The sequence below is a fragment of the Amblyomma americanum genome, chromosome 1 (assembly GCF_052857255.1).
Source record: "Amblyomma americanum isolate KBUSLIRL-KWMA chromosome 1, ASM5285725v1, whole genome shotgun sequence".
Taxonomy (NCBI): domain Eukaryota; kingdom Metazoa; phylum Arthropoda; class Arachnida; order Ixodida; family Ixodidae; genus Amblyomma; species Amblyomma americanum.
In genome coordinates, this window is record NC_135497.1 from 34,209,052 (window position 1) to 34,231,142 (window position 22,091).

Below are 22,091 nucleotides of genomic sequence, written 5' to 3' on the forward strand. Positions count from 1 at the left end.
TCCCTCAGGCGCACGTTGCGCCATCTAGTGACAAGAAGTCAAACCACATCAACGCTCGGTTGAAGAAAATTTCATTCGTGATTACTGATAACTACTGTGAGTGCATTGGGAGCCTTTTTTGTTCCAAGAAGAAAAACTATGCGAACCGAAGAAAATGCAAGATCTGGCTAAAAGTTAGAAAACTGCTTCGCCAGGTGTCGTTGCTACGAGGAAAACACACTGAATATAGTTAGGCCTAGGAGCTTGAAGATCGCCAAATTATCTGAAAAACAGGGGCTAGTTATCGCTTATACCGCTACGTGTGGGCAAGATTAGGCGAAATAAAAGCGAACCGCTACCATTTTAGTGAGCTATTGCATCGGAGAATCCAGTGGCGACATGTGTTTATTCCGAAGCGGGCGAGCAGGGCGCCGCCATCTTGTCAAAGTTAGCGTACGCAAGCCACGCAAGCGCCGCAACGCAAACTCCGCTGGCTAGCGTACGCAAGGCTACCGTACGCAAGAGGCAAGGCTTGCGCTTGCGTTCTGCGCATGCGCACTACCGTCCCCGCAAACTCCTCGCGTACGCTAACTCTTTACGTACGCACAGCTAAAACTGTCTAATATGACTTTCTGGCTAATTTCACTTCTAATTTGACTTTCTGGCTAAAGTCAGTCTCTTTGCTTTCACCAATCCCCGACACAAGTTTGAGGAACACCAAATGCACGTGAGGTGGTACTATTGCCACTTGCCTCTTCACACAAGGTCGTGTTTTCTTTTTCACTTGGCATATTAGTGAACTCAGTGCGTCTCTGCAACCGACGCTTCAGTGTTGGGCTCAAGTACAGGTTGAACCCTTGCTGTCGGAACCCTTCAGATGCTCACAAGGCCTACCGGTATGCTATGTGGTGATGTTGACCTAGCTGTCGATACACAACAAAATATCGAGCCGCCATTTTGTGATGGATATGACAATAGGGTCTTGACCGAGCTGTCGATACGCAATAAAATATCAAGCTGCCATTTTTTGATGGATATGACAGTAGGGTGTTGCTGCTGTAGTTTCATTTTCGCACTAGATTCTAACGTGCATGTCATTTTTTGCTGATTTTTTTTCTGCAAAAAGTAGCATGTTGGAATTGAGTAAATATGGTAATCTCTGTTCACATCAACATAGATAGTGGATAGTGGATCTACTTGTGAAAGCCCGCTGTTGTTAGCATCACTGCTTCTTTTAATTATCAAGGGGGAGAACTTTAGCAGGCATGCAAAGTAAAGCCTAGATACCGTATTTACACGGTTGTATCGCGACCTATTTTTTTTCTTTGTTCGAAAATCCAACGTGGGACGGGGGAGGTCGACTTACAATGAGTACTGCAGCATGGCACCATGAATAAAGGCGAGACACAAGCGATAGCAGGGATGCCATTAAGTGTGGGTCCAATTTTATGTTTGCTCTACGTCACTTCCCAGTAGCATTTGGCTATTCTGCGCATGTTCTGAAGGATTTGCCCTTCAACTTCGCACTTGGCGCTCAAGAGAGTGTCAGTAGTTGATGGAAGGGCCGCTGTTCTATTAGCAGCAGCACCGCCACTCGGAAAGGCAGCGCTTCTGGGGATTGTCGGTAGCTAATGGAAGAGCAGACGTTGTTCGTGTGTAGTTTCTCTTTGGCTTTTTTTTTTTTTTTTGACGTATATAATGACTGCCAGCCATGTTTTACCAGTTTTTAAAGTGGTTACTTCGGCAGTCATCATTTGTGCTCCAGGTCCGGTAAGCATCTTGCGCTCGTTCACGGCTACATTCAAGATGGCTGCCATTCTTTACACCAAAGAAACGAACAACTGCTTGCCGGGCCAGAAGTTCGATGTTTTTGAGTGGGTTATACACATGTGGCAGCTGCAGTGAGGCAAAATTTCAAGCTGTTCTATTGCGGTGTCTTAATGCAGGTATTTGTGAAGTGTGGGAATTCGTGGGAAGATGACGTGAGAGTGATCTGCTGCGGAACAGCAGCAGTGATGACAATGGCAGCACTAGTGAGGATGTTGGCTCAAGTGCAGTGGCTAATACATTTCTGTTTCGGAATGTGCCCACAGGAACGCCCGCTCTCATCTGCCGATAGCGGCTGACGATAAACGGCTGCGGTCTGAGAATGCTACTGCATTTTAAAGGCGAAGAAGGGACTGCCAAATTTTTTTTTCCGTGTGGGGGTATTAACCTGCATTCGAGTCGATTTATAAACGTGTAAATACAGTAATTCAGAATTTGTTTATTCATAATCTCAGTTAATTTGAAAATTTTTTGGCAGCCTCGGTATGTTAAAATCTATTAACTTTTTGTTCATTTTCTCTGCACTTGTAGGGGATCCTGTAGGGCCTGCCAAACGAAGACTGCAAGGACAGGCAAGCATGGGCCATTGCACCAGTGTGTCTTGGAATCCACAAGAGCATTCAGCGCAGGTGATAATCAAGTGGCTTTGGCTCATGCCACGTGGCAGGAAAGTGGTTCCTGTTGTGGATGTACTTGTTACATTGGCAGATAAGGACCTGCAGTTCACTTTCAGGGAAGAGCCTCTTTCGCACTTTTGCCAGGACACTGGCAGCATGCCTATTCACCGCACTTGCCGATTCAGGGTCAGTACTGCTGGTCTCATCGAGCAAGTGCAAGCACAGAGGACAGTGCATGTGGACAAAGGAGTTCAGGCCAGCAGTGCGCACTGTGAATGGTCCCCACCAGTGGAAGAGCTTTCTGCAAAGGAGGCAAAGCAGATGGTGCTGCAGAGACAAGACAGTGGGCAGTTCCTGGAGGAGGCAGCAGAGAAGACAACTCCTGAGAAAGAGGCTCCTGTGGAAAAGGGAGCAGAGCTGGTCTGAATGGAGACGACGCATGGGATGGCAACGCTCATATGTGAAGCGGCTGTTTATCAGAAGTGGACTGTGCACCCGGAAGCCACATGGTGTTGAGCTGCTGCAGTTGACCCATCTCCAGATGAGGAGCAAGCTGTGAAACTGTCAGTAGCAGAGCCATTTCTAAAGGAGAGGTCAGTTGAGGAAGAATATAATGCCCAGTGGGTGCAGCAGCTCATGGGGTTAGCCAAAACCAGGAGAGTAAGCATCTGCCAGGAGTGCCTCTACGAGAAGGACCTGTTGTGCCATGGGTGGAAGAGTAGCAGCAGTACATGGTGCAATATGTGGCAAAGGAGCGGTTATTGCTGACTGAAACAACGAGCTAACTCTGGCCAGCAAAATGTGCGTCGCAAAATAGTTTTCTGCCATTCCATTTAAAAAAAGGTCTGAATCAAAGTAATGCCAGGGTCATAACAGTAATATAATAACGATACAGCGACTGCACGGAAGGAAGCACACAATCTTGATAGCAGGCGTACCCAACTGGAAGGTGCAGGAACATATTTTTGCCAGTGCTGGCCTGCAAAGCAACATTTTGTGACAAGGTGTGTGCTGTGTTGGTGGTGCATTTCGGGTTGAGCAATCAAGGCATCGAGAGGTGTCGAATGGTGTGATAGAAGATCAGATTAACTTGGTGCAGACACATGGGACCTTCAGGTTGAATGTGTAGAACTAGCATTACTGAGGCAGTAAAGAAGGGAGGAGTTACTTCATATCTTTTCAGTAGAGTTCGTCTCATTTATTGTATCATGGCGAAAGGTTGTGTTTCAAGCTGCAGGTTTTTGGAGATGTGTGGCGATTGAGTCATCGTCCATCATCCCTGGGCAAGCATCAATGTGTTTGGCTGGTCACTGCTATCAGCGCTGGGGCAAAGCAGGGAGAGGGCCAAACCCCAGCGTTAAGCGGCGACTCCAGAACACGGTATTGATCATGTGCACTTATGTGTGCAATTCCCTTCACAAACTTTCATCTGTGCGGGAAAGGAGTGGAATACCTTTTTCCAAGCCTGTCTCATTACTCTCACTGGTGCATATTTTGCTACCCATTCATCCTTTGGTGCATGCAGTCTTGGTGCTCCTTCCTACCCCCTCGGTTTCTTGGGTCATGTTCCTTCTCTTTTGGTTTTTCTTTTTTCCTCTTTGCACGCTACAGGCTACGCACTGCTGCTCGTGCATCTCCTGCCAACCCTTGTGCCTTTGACCTACTCTCTTGGTTGCTTGTGGTCCCATTCTTGCTGCTTTGGCTTTTTTGGGATCAGCTATAATGGATACTGTGCCTTTTTGCAAGCTCCTGCTTGTGCACCATCCCGGGCTTTGACTTCGGTAGCCTTCTGAGGTTTTGTTGTGTCGCAAAATCTGTGCCTGCCGTGGCCCTCCTCCAGGTATCCTGATCTTGTTCTAGAATTCTAAAGCAGCAAGCACGCATGAAGGAAGGACACTGTGGACTGGACAGGACAGATTGTGTGGTGATATGGTGTGAAGGTAATCGTTGTCATTTGGGAACAGAAATACGCACTGCTGGAGAATGGCAACCAGTGCCAGTGCCTTCTAGAACAATTCTAGGGTGTGTCTGCCCATGCAGACATGAGTGTGCATCAGCCAAGAAAGCAGGCAGCTAGTGAGGCTCTGCAGCCACAAAAAGGCAGTGTGTGGCCAAAGCTCACCCACATCTGCAGCAACATGGCAGCCCTGCAGCAGGTAACTTACATCCCAGTGCTGCGTCTCGCTCGGCCACTTCACTTAGACAGTTAACCGTCCGCCTTCAGGATCAACCGGCCGCCTGCCTACCCTACTTTGACATGCTACCATTACTGCACTGTCATTAAGTTTTCTCTTAGCTTTGCACTTTTATCAGTTGTGCCTTGCCTTCGCTACGCTTTTATTTTGCATGTTACCATTATGCACCTCTGGTGTGTCTTCTGCAAAGCATGATCCTAGCAGCTGCCCTGGAAATGGAGTGCCACCACTTCCCACAAGCGCTCCCGCTTCACTACAGGTGTAGACTTGATTGTGCTTGAGCAATCTTGTCCCCATTCTTTATGAGTGTCACTGTGTTCTTGTACCCTTTCCCCCATAGTCACTTTCTTTTGCCTAATTGTTTAAGTCGGCTTTGCTTCGTTGCACAAGACCCAACATGGCATCACTGGCTTTCACTAATCCGAGGATCTTTTCAAAAGCTCAACAGTAAACACGCATGCTAGCATGTCACAGGTGCACGTGTTCTTGTTGCGGTATTCACCATGACACAATCTTTTTGGTAGAGCACACAAACTGTGCCTACATATAGTCTGTTACTAACTAAAATCTGTATTCCTGCCATTAAAGTTGAGCGGGGTAACATTTATGAAAGCGTTCTGGTCTAATGCTGTTACAGTTGTATGTGTAAACAGTTGGCTTGGCAGAGCATGTGTACTATCAGCAGCGAATGGAACGCGAACAAGAAAATCGGGGTAGTCACAAAAAAACACCAACATATTACTGTATTTACTGGCGTCAAAAAGACACCAACTCATTATTGTATTTACTCGCGTAATGAACCCACTTTTTTTTTCCCGAAAAGTTGAGATCTGTTTGGTGGGAGGGTTCATTACTCGGGAAAATCAATAGTTTCAACAGATTTTTTTAGAAGAATTGATATTTCATATCATACCTCTGTCCGTCCTTCGTTCATCAACAAACACGGGGGGTCAGACGCGTTCGTGCCCCTGGTGTTTAGCATCGTTCACTTTGATGCGATCCCGCAATTTTGCGGAAACACCGCCAACTGGTGCGTCGGGGATGCCTGCTTGTCGTGGCGACTCAGGCACGAGAAACGACTGATGCCTTCACCTGTGGAAAACGTCCATGCAGAAAAGAAAGTAGGGAGCATGCTAGGGAGCCTTGATGGAGCAGTTCATTATTAACGTTTCTGATGGGTGCACCGCTCGCGGATGAAAATACGCCGGCGCGTTTCTGCTATGGTGGTTCATGATAGTGGCGTTTGGCTGCTGAGTCCCGAAGGTTGCGGGATGCAATCCTAGCTTTGGTGACTGTCACTAGAGGAGATATGCAAAACTGCACATGTGCTATGCGATGTCAGTGCACTTTTAAGAACCCCAGAGGGTCAAAGCTAAACCAGGACCCTTCACTTATAGCAAACATGGAATTTGGGAACATTCAGCCCCGCATGACACTCCATACTTTACCCTTGCCTGTGTTAGGGACACATGCAAAAGGAACCGGAGAGTAACTTTATGCATACGGGTAGGTCGTGTTCCAACAAGAAATACCAAAATATGGAGAAATTAAAAGTTTTCATTCAGCATTTTTACAGAGGTTTTCACTTCCTTGTTCAGCTTTTTACGGGTAATTCGTGTGCAGCCAATGGTGATAGTGTATTGTGTCCGTGGAGATGAACCTTCTTCATTTTTTTTTCTTTTTGATTCAGCTCAAGAGTTGCATGTGCTCGCTGTTAAACAAACATTAGCTGCATTACTTTGTTCCTGTGTGCTATTGCAGGGTTGGATCACTGCGTCTACAAAGCTTTCAAAGAGAGAGGCTGTAACAGCTCCTCAGCCAACTGGTTCTGCAGTCTGCCGAAGTGGAAATGATGAGCAGCAACTGCGTGAGTACATCACTTCTGACTTGCCTGCAACGACCAGTGGAGGTATCGCTGGTGCTCTCTTACTCACCAGGTGAAGGTACTGTTGCACTTAATATGAGCTGCAACACAGGTGCTGTGGCAGGAGGTCAGTTCTTGCCAGCCCAGGGCTGCCAGAAATTTGTGCACTTAGCCGTTGATGCAAGGAAAAATGTACGCTCAATGTTTGTGCAAATTAGGTGCTCTGTATTGTTGGTTTTCACAACTTAGAGTGGGGGGCCTCTGTTTACCCAATATGACAGCGCTATGGAGGATTCCACCTGAGCATGCAGCCTTTGTTGGACCGTGCTTGTTTTAAAATTTCACGATAAAGTTGCGCTTGTTTGTTGGTTGTAACGACATCGTGTTAGTCGTTTGTTGCTGTATTGCCTAAAAAACGAGTATCAAGCAAGAATTACTGTCTACGTTCAATTTATTCTATGTTTAGTCTCCACTTGCGCAGTATTCCGGCCCTGAGGTGGTGCTGTGCTTTGGTGCAGGCTCATCCCACAAGGAGTAGCGCAGCATGTCCGCTGTCAACGCGTAGCCATTGTTCCGCATGCCCATCACATAGCAGAGCTGGTCTCCTTCCAGTTGTGGAAACTTGCGTGACTTGCCATAGAAGGCACGCTTTTTGGGGCTCATGTTCCTCAATGCATCCTTTTGGCTGTGCCATCGTCGGACCCACTTCTCGGCCGCATCGAATTTCCTGCCCGCCATACGCTTGCTTTGTTCAAGGGCAAACTCCCAGCTGTGTGCTTGCCCATCTTGCTAAAATTGCAGTGCTCGTCGGCAGCACGCGAAGGTAACTGCAGTGAACTAACACACTAGCACAACTCCCATGACTTTGCTGGAGCTTGTGATACTGATGCTGATATGAATAGCGGGAGTTTATGGCACAGTTGGTGATGGTGATGATGACGCGCGCCATCCATGATGGGCACCTGGAATCTCCTGTGCGCGTGCGTGTCCTCCGCGATCAAGCTCACCGCTGCTCGCCCCCGGAGCTGATCTTGGAGGCTAAGGCCCTTAGCATTTCGAAGGCTTATCCCCTGTGGTTCCTGGAAAGTTTGGGTTTGGCACTTACACAGATCCTTTTTAATATTTCCTTTGGGAAAAACAGGGTGTGGCCTTTACAAGGGTGCAGCCCTTACACATGTTTATAGGGTAATTACTGGTGTCACCCTGCAGCAAACCTAGGGTGAGAAGCCTTGGCCTTGTTTAGGTTTTGGCTTTTCCTGGCGCATGATAGCCTTAGGCGCTTATGTGCCACTAAACCCAGCACAACACAACATGAAATTGTTTTTGTTTTACCAACACTGCACAATACCAATGGATGCATAGTATCATGTGACTGGCGCCATGGAGGAATTGTATGGCCAGAGACAACTGTCACTGCTCAAAGAGACATATCGGGAATCGTGAGATAATGGCAAGAAGTAGGCACAATTTGTTACCTATAAGTTCAGATTACCATATATTGTCACGTAGAAGTAGAATTTTTGTTTACAAATATCATCATCTAAATTTTGAGTTCGCAGAGCCGACCTATTTGCGGAGTCTGAGTAGTTCTGGCCGAGCAGTGGTGGCTGCGGGTAGTGCGCACCTCGTGCCAGTGTCTGTTCCATGTTGGGGGCATGGAGTTCCGTGCATAAAAAAAAAATAAAAACATTGATATGCATATTGGCTTCGCTTAGAGCAATTTGAACTGCATGCCGTTTATTCAGCTTACCTATGCTGATCATCCCTTTCCCCGTCGAGCAGGAGATAGCATGAGAGCAGATTCCCAGCAATCCCCAACATAGCGCTGTACTGAAATATGAAACTACATCCGACAGAAGCTCACTTCGCCTCATGCTAGACAGCCGGGATGCATGCAAGTATGGAAGGCAGAAAGGTGTGTCATTTAATTGCCTTTGATCTCTGCTGGCCTTGTGATTGTGTCGTTGTTCATCTCTTGGTGTGAGCTATGCACGTACCACGATGCCATACCGTGGGGAGCTACGAAACAGAGTGCTCTTAGACATTCTCGGAATCGGAAGTTTGCCCTCTCGCTACTTATCGTTCGTCCGAGGAACTGACCACCAGCGCGAATGAGCCGGGTAAACGGTGCGCAGTTCGAATGTTCTTAAGCAGATGAATTAATTTCTTTTAAGCATGGGGCCCCATGTTTCCTGGCAGGAACGGCCATCGGCACTGGGTGCATACTACCTGTTGCTAGTCCAAAACTACCTTAGACACCGCAAGTAGGTCGGCTTCATGTCTATAGGTCGATGCCCAACATTAGGATGGTCGATTATTTAAAAAAAAAAAATTCGACCTAATCCTCATCCTGTAACCACAGCATACTGCTCGAGGAAACAGCGCAGGCTAGGATTGCGCACAGTAAACTAGTCGTGGCCATGTAGCAAGAATGGTCACGTCGTGGGACGCACGCTGTTAGGGGTTGGAGGTGCTCCGTTATACACTGTCTTGACCACAGCCTGGCTAGGGAGGAGCGATGAGCGCACGCACCTCTGCCTCAAGTCTGGCCGTGCCTTAATGAAGTGCTGAGATGACTTTGCTTCGAAACTAGTATCCACACCTGCATTGCGTTGAAGCATGTCTTCTCCTTTGCTGGCACGTGCTCAGGCCGTCCACAAGCTGTGCCGATTCCTTTTTGTGCTGAGAGTGCTGGGGATGGGGCGTTTTGCATATCGAGCATGAGCATTACTAATTGGCACTGCTCTGCAGCGGCACCTCACAGCCCCGAGGGGCTGTTGCTTCATTGGCTTGAGGCGAAATTGTGTTCGGGCATCCTCACACAGTACCTCAGATCTTCGAATTAACCAGGCTGGTGCGCATCGCCGCTCCAATTATACGGGGAAATTTTCTATACAAATTACGGGACTGCAGAAATTCTTCAAATTATCCGGGATCTAGAATTATCCAAGATCTAATTATGGAGGTTTTACTGTATCATGTTTTCTCATGCAGCCATTGTAGAGATTGCTGGCACTACAGAATATGGCAGCACAAGTTTTACCTGTCGTGAACCATTCGTGGGCACATAGGGATTATGTTCACCACACGCTGTCTAACCACACTTCAATGGCTGGCTATGCTGTGCTGCTAATGTAGCAGCCGATTTACACTGCCATTACAGTTTGTGCAACTTAAAAGCTAAAAAGACATATTTTCGGTGCTCCCAAAATGCTCCAAAACTTTGTTTTGCCTGCTGCAAGCCTGCTGCAAAATGCAGTTTTTCCAGCTCTCAGGATTTCTCTGGAAGACAGTTTGTCAGGTCCACCTTTGCACAAAATGATTCTGTGATAATGCCTCAGCTCAGCGTGATGCTAGTGACGGGGCTATGGTCTTCGCAGCCAGTCACCCACTGTGCTGCTTCTACACCGCTGGTGCACTGCCGCTGCACAGCCTTGTAGGGCACTACTCCCCAGGCATAGTCCAGGCACATCAGCAGCTGGGCCACGCTGCTCGAACCACGATGTGCACAGCTGCTGCGCTAAGTCCCCCAGTGTGCTTGTGCTGCTCGGTCGGCCATCATCTAGCCACTGCCGAGGTGACGCGCATGCTCACTGTGGTCTCGGCAAAGAGCTTGTTGCACTTGTGCTCTGTGGTGTTGTGCTCAGGTGCACCTGCTGGCACCAAGATGAGTAATGTGATAAGGCCTAGACCTGCGCAGCCTTATGCTTTGAATAATATGTGTGCCTAGGGTCGTACAGATTATTCAAGGAATTCGTTGTTAAAACAGACCATGCTTACGATTTGACTTTCAGAACTTTTCTGGTCTATTGTTCTGGTGCTAGCAGCGTAGTGTCATGAACTTTGGCCATTGCTTCAACATATATGCGAGCAATAAAAGTCGGGGATCAGTTAATCTTGTTCTCAAAATTTTTTAGTATAGCGGATATGCTTGTACTGCTAACATGTTTTCCTGCTCAATTTTGTCGTCTTTGTTAGCTGCACAAAAAACAGTTGATTGCCATGGTTTATTGCAGGTGAAGGCAAGGAGGAGGTAACCGCAGAGCAGCTAAGAGCCATGTTTGCTGAAATGAAGATACCAAAGTTGATTTCGCCAATTCCATCCCCAGCGCGTGATGAACGGCCGGAAGAATCACTGGAGCTGCCAGCAGCCCCACCTGAGCCAGAACAGATGATTTCCAAGCAGCCTGGTTGGTTTGAGGAGTTTTGGCTTTCCTTGTTGTCTCTTTTTCTTAGCTTTGTACATTTTCTTTAGTAAAGAAGCCTGCAGAAAGGCTTTTGCACAATTACTTATACGCTCTGGAAGCAAGGAACTGGCGATGTTTGTGGGATGCTCCAACACTTTTGCCTGCTGCAAAATGTGGGCGTTCGAGGTGGGCGTTCACCTCGAACAGCGTGTAAACATAAAATTCTGCATGAAGCTTGGCAACGCAGGCACACAGACGTATGAGCTCCTTCGTGACCCTTACAGCAAAGACACATTATCGTGGGCGTGAGTTTTCGAGTGGCGCAAGAGGTTCGTTTCGGGGAGAACGTCGGTGAAAGACGACACAAGGCAGCGGTACCCTTCAACCTTACGCAATGAAAACAATGTGGCTCGGATCGGGGAAGTTGTACAGCAATACCGGACCATTACAGTGCGCATGCTATTAGATGCTCTCGACATTAGTAAGAAAACATGCCACCAAATTTTGCGTGAGAACTTGGCGAAACGAAAGCTGAACGCCACACTTGTGCCGCACTCCCTCACACAGGACCAGAAGGACACGCGGGCATCATTCTCTCCGAGGCAGAGAAGAATGCTGCATTCGTTGGCAGCATCATTGCTGAAGACGAAACATGGTGCTTTCATTCCGATTCTCAAACAAAGAGGCAGAGCGCTGAATGGCAGACCACAACCTCTCCATGCTTTCCTTTTTCTTTACATGAAGAGAGTCCTAAAAGGTCGCTGGATGGGGAGCGTTGAGGCCACTCAAGACGCGACGACACAGGTGCTGTTAGCCCTGCCAAAAGAAGCGTTTTCCCAACTGTTTCCAAGACCTCAGGAAACGTTTGAAGTTGTGTATAGACTTAAAGGGTGACTGTTTCGAAGGGGTGCTACGCAGATGATTTCAATGTTAAACACATTTTTTTTTTAATGGATTCAGTCTCGGAATTTTACGCACAAAATTTGTATATCCCTCGCGATTCTAAACCACGCTTGCCGCGATGTCATCATTCCGCGGGAGGTACATCGCTCGGCCAGACGCTCTTTACTATAGCGGTTTCTTCGAAAGAAATCTTTACTATAGCCAAAAAGAAATGTACAGTCTATGGAAGGCGAAATGGGGCTGTGGCTTCACATTACTATATCCGAGTTTTTACTATAACCGAGTTTACTATAGTGGGGTTCTACTGTACTAAGTGCTGTGTGAAACTTGTGAAACTGTATCCCACTTACTACATCCCAGTTACTACGTATCTCAACACATCACATGGGATGCTCGTAGAAAGCCTCGTCCCATTGTTATTTGGGTTGCACTGCAGCTCGCATTTCGTGTGAAAACGCTTTCAAAACAGATAGTCAATGTTATCTCTTGTGAAAATTCCATAGACTGTTGTCAATAAAGTGAATGGGCTTTCTATAGACAAATCCTGTAGACTAATCTATACACAGTACAAATAGGTAATATAGACAGCTTTTAGACAACCTAGATTTATGGCCGTACACATTTAGTAGACTTGTCTATGGACGGTCTATAGTATAGACTGTGAATAGACTAAATATCTGCAGAATAAAGTTTATGGACTATTTTATGAGGAATGTTTGTCTTGTGATACAGTGCAGTCGGTGATGTTGAAAGCACAAATTAACAAGGGAAATAAGTGATAGAAATCACATCCGATTCTTTGCACTGACCTTGGAAACACACCTCACCCATTGAAGTGATCATGTGCTACCTCGTGCAGCTTCTTGTAAGTGAGATCAGTAATAGGGGACCACTCTAAGTGCGGCTAGCTTTTGTTCTGAAATTTAAGTTGTGCACGATTACTGTGTTGTAAATGGTCTACAGCAGGTGCAAGTTTAATCTGTGGCACTATTGGTGCTTGATTTTACATTGCTGTGAATCATTGAAACCTGGATATGAGGATGTGTTTCTCCTTTCTCCACAGTGCCTCAGGTGGAGGAGTGCCCGAAGTTGAAGTTACAAAAAGAGGATAAGCAACGCAGGTTTCGAAAGAGAGCATTGGTATGTTGAACGTTGTGCATTCAATATATCTTCATGCCAAGCTTGTTGGATGGTTGAAAAGTAGGGCGGGCAAATATTGATGTTTTCAAATACGAACATGAAAAAAAAGGCTACAAAATGAATCTAATATCTGTTCAGTATGAAAAAAATATTCTAGGAAAAGATAAACGAGCAAATGTTGTTGCCCTTATTTTTTTCTAGATAGTGTACCGTATAAACGCGTGTAAGGGCCGCACTTTTTTTCCCAGATTTGGGGGGCAAATTTCGGGGTGCGGCACATACACGCGATTTTCGAAAAAAAAATTTTTTTTTCAAGTGAAAGCAAACCAATCTGGAATGCGGGGAATTTATTTACCGTTCGGGCATCACTCACGGAGTCTTCAGACTCCGAGCTGGTGCTGTGTTCAGGTAAATGTTCAGCCCACAGAAAGTCGTCTTCGGTCCCGTCTAAACTGTTTGAAATTCCGGTCACTTTGAAACTCCGGGTTACAATGTCGGTCGACACGGAATTCCACGCGGACAAAATCCATCCAAGCGTAGTCGCGAGCGGTGCCCTCTTAAGCCGCCCTGTCGGAGTCTCGTCGTGATTGCCGTTGGCCATCCATTCCGAATACTGCCTACGAAATTCAACCTTAAAAGGCCGATTGAAGCTTACATCCAGGGGTTGCAGCATGCCGGTGAGGCCGCCCGGTATCACGGCCATGTCTGTGCGGATACCGCGCAGGCGTTCCTTAACCCTACCCGTCAAGTGACCGCGGAAGCTGTCCAAGACGAGGAGCGATCGTCGGGCCAGCATGGCGCCTGGGCGCTTCTCCCAAACGCTTTTTACCCAGTCGAGCACAAGCTCATCGTCCATCCAGCCCTTTTCTTGGGCGCGAACTACAATTCCCTTGGGGAAAATGCTTTAGGAATCGTTTTTCTTTTCAGGATGACATAGGGGGGCAGCTTCCGCCCGTCCGCGGTGACGCACAGTATAACGGTACACCGTTGGCGCTCCGCGCCGGTTGTCCGCACAAAAACACTCTTCTTTCCTTTCAGTTCAACTGTGCAGCTCTCGGGACAGTCGAACCGCACGGGGGTCTGGTCGGCGTTCGCTATCTGCGAAAATATATAGTTGTGCTCACGACGCAGACCGATGACATACTTCTGAAAGCTGAGCACCTTGTCGGTGTAGTCGGGGGGGCAGCCGCTGGCACAGCATGGTCCTTCGCAGAAATGAGGCCCTTCCTCTTCAGAAATCTTCGTACCCAGCCGGCACTAGCCTTGAAGTCCTCGTGCGGTATGCTTTTAGCACGCGCCAAGCCTTGTGCCCTCACACGCAGCATGTCCGTTGTCAACGCGTAGCCGTTGTTCCGCGCTTCCATTGAATAGCATAGCAGCTCTTCTTCTAGCTCAGGAAATTTGCATGGCTTGCCTCGGAAAGCGCGCTTTTTGGAGCTGGTATTCTTCAACGCATCCCTTTGTCCGCACCACCGTCGGACACACTTTCGTCCACGTCAAATTTTCTGCCCGTGGCACGCTTGCCGTGTTCGAGAGCGAACTTCACTACTTTCAGTTTAAAGCCCGCCGTGTAGCTGTTGAGGTGCTTGCCCATCGTGCAACAGTGACAATGCTCGGAGGCAGTTCATGAAAAAGTGAAGAACGACAGCGCACGAGAGCAACAACTATGCCGAGCGACCACGCTAACACAACCACCAAAAAACGCATGCTTTGACAGCCAGAACAGAACAAAGTTAGACCTGGTGATACCGATGCCGATACGGATAGCGGAAGTACAGTAACAGAAGCTCGCGGCAGAAGAAAAGATGATGATGACCCGCGGCCTCGGGCGCCATCCATGGGCGGCACCTCGAAGCTCCTGTGCGCATGTATTTCGAAGGCTATACTTGCGTTCCCTGGAAAGTTTGGGTGCGGCCCTTACACGGATTTTTTTTTTTTTCAAATATTTCCTTCGGGAATACGGGGTGCGGCCCTTACACACGTTTATACGGTATATCTTTGCAGCTTAATAAACAATACTAGATCCACTCAACCTCAAACAGAAAAAAATATTTGCGCACAAATGTATACTGCTTGATTAGAAAGCATAACTGTACACACACAACATCTTATGTTGTGAAGTAAGATTAAGAAAATGAAATCCATGAGTTGACACATTACTGGCAACTGAATATAACATGATGACTAGTTAAGCCTCAATAATTTTGGAGTACAACTGACCAGAACAGATACCCAATTATATCCGAAGGTTAAGTAATAAAATGCCACGTGCTTCCTAAAGAAATAAAAAATGCCGAAAATGGGGTGAAGTCTTATAAGGAGGTTCCATCGCACAAACGCCCTGAAGCCTATGACAAGCGCGTAGCTGGACTTGGACGACTGGCGGATGCGTGGGCCAATAGCTGCCTAGCTGCGGGCTAGATTCGAATCTTGGAAAGTGTAACTATGTGGTCAGGCTATTTTTTGACCTAGCGACAGGGACCCTCTGGTCATACCTGCCATTAAACTCGCGTAAGATGTGCACAGGTTATAATACGCTGTGCAGTAGGTGTGATTTTTACATGATCACTTGCCATGCTGTGACACCTCGACTCGGCCCTTCGGGAGCACCATGGAAAATTGTGCTAGGGGGTTTTTCCGCGTATCATAATTGACCAAAACAAGATGGTGGAGTTCACTCTAGGAGAACTGCAAAGGCGGCAGGATGAATGCCATGGGTGTGGGCGTTAGGTATGGCGCACATTATGGAAGGATCACACATAAAAGCCGAACGCTTTCTTTTGATTGTTCGAAGCGAGCAGTCAGCCATCCTGCTTTCATCAGGGTTGTGTGGAAAAGCCCACTTGCTGAATTTGGCATGAGGTTCAATTCCTTCAGCATTCGAATGTGATAAACGATAGAGAAGAAAGCGAAGAGGTGGTTTTTTTTACTGTTTTCCTGGCACTTTAAATTTTATCTTCAGATATTTTACCCAGATATTGTGATTTTGCCACGGTTGAAATTATAAAAGTCAGCATTGTCTAGATCACTGCAAATATTTGAAAATTTTCGAATATTCAGAAATATTTTAATATATTTGGCCATTTCTTGAATTGAATTTGAACCAAATATCAAGCATATTCAATTCGTATTCTAAATTTCGAATATTCGCACAACCCTAGTACTGACCTTGGTCATCAACTTAGAATTGCTGTTCCCTTGAGATTTAGTAAAATACTAGGAAGTGAAGCTTATCGTAACTTGCAAGGGTGTGGGTAGCTATGCTACCGCTGTAAGGTTTGTGCAAAGAGTGGTAGTCTTCTGGCTTTGCCTAACTCTTCTCTCTCTTTGATTTGACAAAAACATGTTATATGTCATGAGTGTAGCTTTAAGCACTGAAGACTAATATTGGCAGTGTGCAAATTTGAGAGATACTTACTATTGCTCAAAATACATTAGATTAGGATAATGTGAAATGAGGCGATATCTGAGCAGTGTAAGATAGTGCTGCCTGCTATGTTGGTTATTGCTTCGACAGAATGTGGTGGCGAATACTTTACAGCTACTGATGCATGCCGCCTTCCCAGCCTAGGATTTGGTGCAGTCAAAACGGAAACCGCAGTAATCTGAAGAGGTGGATCGGGCAAAGTGAATCAGTTGGTGGAGGACTGTGAGGGATGTGGAAGGTTGAAACCGATAGCATGGCAGCGTTGTGAACAAGACAACTGTGTAGGACGTGGAGAGGGGAAGGCCGAGAAAAATTGCAGCATGCACAAAGTAGGTGTGAATGGGGGTGAAAGTAGGCCAGCATGCTATCGGGAAGCAGGGGCAGTAGAGAACATTGTGCTCTGAGCCCTCCCCTTAGCGTTGCTTTATGGTTGAATGTGCACGCTGGTTTATAGGGGACTGAGAATGGAGTGCACAGTGTAAAGTGAATGAACAGACACATAGATTGCTACTAAAACTAAAATGTATACTCAATGAGAATCGTGAACAGCCTGGACTGAGGAGCTTAAGGCTAAACGAATGGCTCAGCAGTCACTGTGGGCTACTGTGCAAATGGAGAAATGACGGCTCGTAATGCCCGTGTAATGAAATATCAATGCCTGGCTTAGTATTAGTGGCTTTGTGCACAAAGCCAGCTGTGCAGTGCGGTCGGGAAGAGCAATAGCACAAAAAGGCATTTACTACTGCCAGGATGATCCTTCGCCTGTAGGGCAAATGTCACCATTGAGTTGAAATCCCAACCCAAAGGTGTATTCAGGGTGCATCATGCAACCTGAACAAAGCTTCAAAAGGGCCATGGAATTGTTTTTTTGTTTCGCATCTCTCCTTGCAGCTGCCATGGTGGCTCATGGCGGTGGCATTCGGCTGCTGAGCCCAAGGTTGCTGGATGGAATCCTGGCTTTGGTGGCTGTCACCAGAGGAGATATGCAAAACTGCACATGTGCTATTACGATGTCAGTGCACTCTAATGGTGTCTTCGACTGGTCGCTTTAGATCGCTCTAGAGCGCTCTGAGAGGCGACCGCACATTCGGCTGGTCGAAACCGTGCCCTCTGACTACATTCGGCTGGTTCTTTCCGAGCGCTCGCCTCCAGCTCAGAGTGCTCCGACGCGCTCCGAGAAAAAAGTCGGAGCGGCTCCGAGATGAGTCCACGTGACAGAGCCACTTCCGCCATTTCGCGAAAGCGGTGCGAGGCCTCGGCATCCCCTACGTGTGGGCAGAAGCAAGTGTAGGCTTTTGACGCAGTCACGCTTGCTGCGTTGTGTTTTGCGGGTGCCGCGCTGTGGCGAGGCAAAATGTTCAAGACACGCCGGATAAGCATATACGCTAGGAACGCGGTCTGTGTTGCTGTCGCATGACAACAGCGATTGCAGCAGCAGCTCAGACGAGGACGACAGTGCTATCCACAAGGCGATGTTCGAAAAATGAGCGTCCAGGGCAGCGATCGATACAGACTAAGCGGTGACTGCGATGCAAACTATGTGCGACCACGTGCGGCTAAAGGTAATCAAGGGACCTTACGTCCGGCTACTGTTGACGTATCAGCAGCGATGCCGTGTCTTTGTTCCGGAAGTTACGTCCTCTTTCTGCCTCCTGCGCTTCCGCTCTGAAAACTCGCTGACCATTCGGCTTGACTAGTCTCGCTATGCGCTCAGAGCAAGAGCGGCTCCCACTCTGGCCGATCCTAACCGGATCGCGGGAGCGACCAGTCGAAGACACCATAAAGAACCCCAGAGCGTCAAAGCTAAACCAGAACCCTTCACTTGTAGCATACATGCAATTCGGGAACATTCAGCCCCGCATGACACACCATACTTTACCCTTGCCTGTGTTAGGGACACATGCAAAAGGAACTGGAGAGTAACTTTACACATACGGGTAGGTGTTGTTCCACCAAGAAATACCAAAATATGAAGAAATTAAAAGTTTGCCTTCTGCTTTTTTTAAGAGGTTTTCACTTTCTCGTTCAGCTTTTTACGGTTTATTTGTGTGCAGCCAATGGTGATAGTGTATTGTGTCCGTGTAGATGAACCTTCTTCCTTTTTTTTTTTTTTTGATTCAGCTCAAGAGTTGCATGTGCTGGCTGTTAAACATTAGCTGCAACACTTTTTTCCTGTGTGCTATTGCAGGATTGGTTCGAGTATGTTAAAAAATGGGAAGGTGCTGTGGCAGCTCCTCAGCCATCTGGTTTTGCAGCCTACCGAAGTGGAAGTGATGAACAGCAACTGTGTGAGTACATCACTTCTCACTTGCCTGCAATGACCACTGCAGGTATGGCTGGTGCTCTCTTACTCACCAGGGGAAGGTACTGTTGCACTTAATATGAGCTGCAACACAGGTGCTGTGGCAGGAGGTCAGTTCTTGAAGTAGTGCCAGCTCAGGGCTGCCAGTGCGAATTAGGTGCTCTGTATTGGCGATTTTCACGACTTAGAATGGGGGGGCCTCTGTTTACCCAATATGGCAGTGCTGTGGAGGATGGCATCTGAGCACGCATCCTATGTAGCGAACTCGTGTTAGTCGTTTGTGTCTCTACAGTCTAAAAAATGAGTACCAAGCAAGAATTACTGGTCTGTGAAGATGGCTGGCGCGAATGCAGAGCGGTGGACTGTGTATGTGCACTTTGGAAAGAATTTTAAATCAATAACATTGACGTTGGAGTCTTGTACACTGCATGAATGACAAAACAAGGAGCGCAGATTTTTGCATTCAACACTTTAGGTAAGCAAAATTCTACTCAAAATTCTCTGCCTTGAGTGGATTTGTACAATGTTCGCAATTTGGGATGTTTTGAGTACTCTTCTGCACTGCTACGGATGATAAGAACTGTAGAGCCGTGACCGTGCCCTGAAGCGCTAAGCACTGCTTATACATCACCGACATCGTGATCGCTAGTCGTGTGCTATGCATTGTGAGCAATGAGTGATGGCGCGCGGCCCGAACAAAGCAGACTCCATGGTCAGCAGTCGCGCTGTTTGTGCCGGTGAATATGGCAGCGCGGTCGTAAATTAATCCAAACAGCTGTAAACAGACCTGCGTGAATCCATTTCCCACGTTTCTACATGCAGAGTTTGTTTGTTTTTGTTGATACAAAATGTCCGTTGATACAAGTATTTTTGCAACCCGTGCAGTTTTCATCAAAAGATTATGCTTTAGCAGAATGTATTTTGCACAATTTTATCAGAAAGTTAATTTTTTTTTACTCCAGCTTGCTTTTCAGGGTGGATCCCTTTAAAGCTTCTCGATCGTTTTAGGGTTGCTGAAAAATATAGATTTTTAAAACATTGATCATGTATTATTTTCAGAACTTCAATATACCGGATAAACACGTGTAAAGGCCGCACTTTTTTTTCCCAGATTTGAGCGCCAATTTTCGGGGTGCGGCCCATACACGCAATTTACGAAAAACTTTTTTTTTAAAGTGAGAAAAACACCAATCAGGAAATCAGCGGCATTTTCTTCAATTGCCACTCGCGGTGTATTCCCACTCTGAGCTGGTGCTGTGCTCCGGTGCACACTCTTCCCACAAGCAGTCGCGCATCACGTCCGCTAGCCGTTGTTCCGCGCTTCCATCACTTAGAAGAGCAGCTCTTCTTCCAGTTTGCGAAACTTGCATGGCCTGCCTCGGAAAGCATGCTTTTTGCAGCTTGTGTTCCTCAGTGCCTCCTTTTGGTTGCACCATCGTTGGACGCACTTCTCGGTCACATCGAATTTCCTGCTCGCTGCACGGTTCCAGTGTTCAATAGGAAACTGCCAGCCGTGCAGCTATTAAGGTGCTTGCCTTATCTTGCTTAAGGAAAGACACTGCAGTTTGACCTTTTTTTCTTATTTCTTAAGTTATGAAGTTGAAATTTTTACACCTGATGTAGTTTCCTCTGCTGATAACAAATATGCAATTAGATTTTATCTAGCTTATATAGATGTCAAGGTATTTCAAGTGTCATGTTGGGCCACCTTGCCCAAAATTATGGCAACTTGCAGTGGAAATATTGGCCTGTATTTTACATGTGCATGCTCTAGAAGGACCAGGGAATGCAACCATAGCACAGGCATAATTTTAGATGAATCACAAAAAATGTTACAGCCTTTAGAAATTTCCAGTCTGAAAATGCAATTTTCTAGAACCAGATAAATTGATTGTAATTTATGCATAGAAATATCTATTTGTTTTAGTATGGTTGCACAAAGCATCTTATAAGCTTTCAAATGCAACAAAAATCATGCAAATCGGACCAGTAGATCTCAAGATATCATGGGCAAGGGCTGTCAGTGTAGCGAAAAATCAGTTTTGAGAAATCAGTTTTGAGAACCGAGTAACACTTTATTATGGCCAATAACAGCCATGAATCTGCAAGGGTTCATCCCTAGAATGCACCAGGCATGTAGTCAGAGTCTCTTTCAGTTGTGCCCTTTTTCATAGCGCTGCGGAACCTTTCTGCCACGCCGATCCTCCTCAGCTGACCTTTCAATAGCTGCAGTGCCATGATTTACGCTCAGCTGCTGCAAAATAGCTTTGGTGGCATACTCCTTGCCTGCATTGAATCTTGTTACTGCTTCGGCAACAGCTGACTGCACTGCAAACAAAGAGGCGTGTTTGGTCTTGGGCACCAGGGGCCAAATGACAGAGTGAAGACTCTCATTTGAGTTCTGCGTTTTTCCTCGTTGGCAACGCTCAAGCAGCTTCCTATCGGAGAGGCGGACAAAAACAGGTTGCAGAGCATCTGCGACATACTTTGGCAAGTTATAGTGATGTTTGGGGGTGGCTCATTCTTTGCCAAAGCCTGGTTGTACTTGCACCAGGATTCCTGGCCTTGAGGGCAGAGACTATGGTTTGGCTCAGCATCCGTTGATGTAACATGGTGGTAAGTGGCAAGCACATCATTGTGCACCTTCTCGATATCACCCTGGTGTGTTTTCAAAGCCTATCTATAATACATGGTGAGCTTTGTAATGAGCTCGCCAGTCAGCTTTCCTTTGCCGCTGAGGCTTGGTCCGTTTCTTTTTTTTTTATGCACTAGGTTACGTAGTGCGTCCCCATTCTCTTGCTGACGTGGTTGGTGCAGTCTTCTTTCTGTATCTGCACATATCCGTATACCTTTGCCTCTTGTAGATTGTTGAAGGTGTGACTGTCGCCATCACAGGGCATGGTGACATAGCGCAGCCTATACTTTTCAAGTGAGCGGCTGAAAAGAATCCTGGCTGCTTCAACTTCCATTTCACCTGGCTTGCTCGACGTGCTCTTCTGGCATTTGTCTTCCGCTTGCCATGCTTCAAATTCGGGATCGTCCTCCTTCGGACCACAATGGCATCCCAGGCAGAAATTTGACAAAACAACATCTAGAACATAGCCCGTGAAGAGTTCTATTACTGTTCCAACTCACACATGCGATGAATGGCCCCGTGTGAGCCACGTTCCATCGAACGGCACAGCTATGTTTGCTGGGTGATCGAAGTTCAGGTTCTGGTAGGCAAGCTTCACCGCACCAGCACAGTCCCTCATCACTTGCGCGGCAGCATTTAGAGCAGCAGGGTTCAGCTTGTCCTTCAAGTAACCTTGGTATGTTTTGCAGTGCATACCCCGCCGTTGACCGCGGCGAAAATGTCGTTCAATGCGGTCTGCCCGTCAAGAGAACGTTGACTTTGAAGGGCTTGCAGGTCGCGTTCGTGCCTACTCTAGGCGAGCTCTAAGTAGTTTTTACCTGCCCGCAGACTTCACAATTGAGCGAGAGCTTCACAGGAATCCCAAATTCCAGCTCACCCTTTGAAATGTTCACGGAACTGCCGCACACTTTGCACTTCACACACTCGAGCAGCTCATTCACGGAGGTTAGGGCTAGCACTGTGAACGGTGTTCCCGACGCAGGCGCATCGTCGATCGTTGCTCCCAATAGAGATC

The 22,091-nt window shown here is 47.0% G+C and overlaps 1 protein-coding gene and 1 pseudogene across 6 annotated transcripts in view; one reads left to right on the forward strand and one right to left on the reverse strand.

The window, feature by feature from the left end:
* LOC144112617 (uncharacterized) overlaps positions 1-22,091 on the forward strand; it is a 145,449-nt gene that overhangs the window by 97,012 nt on the left and 26,346 nt on the right. For 4 of the 6 annotated variants that reach the window (XR_013310342.1, XR_013310349.1, XM_077645422.1 and 1 more), the window contains exons 15-19: positions 2,338-2,435; positions 6,380-6,485; positions 10,499-10,672; positions 12,636-12,712; positions 18,328-18,427. Coding sequence is in view for 4 of the 6 variants with exons in the window: in XM_077645422.1 (XP_077501548.1) it covers positions 2,338-2,435; positions 6,380-6,485; positions 10,499-10,672; positions 12,636-12,712; positions 18,328-18,427 (555 nt within the window). In the remaining 2 variants the exon portion in view is untranslated. The remainder of the gene's footprint in view (positions 1-2,337; positions 2,436-6,379; positions 6,486-10,498; positions 10,673-12,635; positions 12,713-18,327; positions 18,428-22,091) is intronic. The other 2 variants (XM_077645430.1, XM_077645429.1) reach the window with 1 other exon arrangement.
* LOC144115222 (uncharacterized) lies at positions 20,594-21,770 on the reverse strand (annotated as a pseudogene).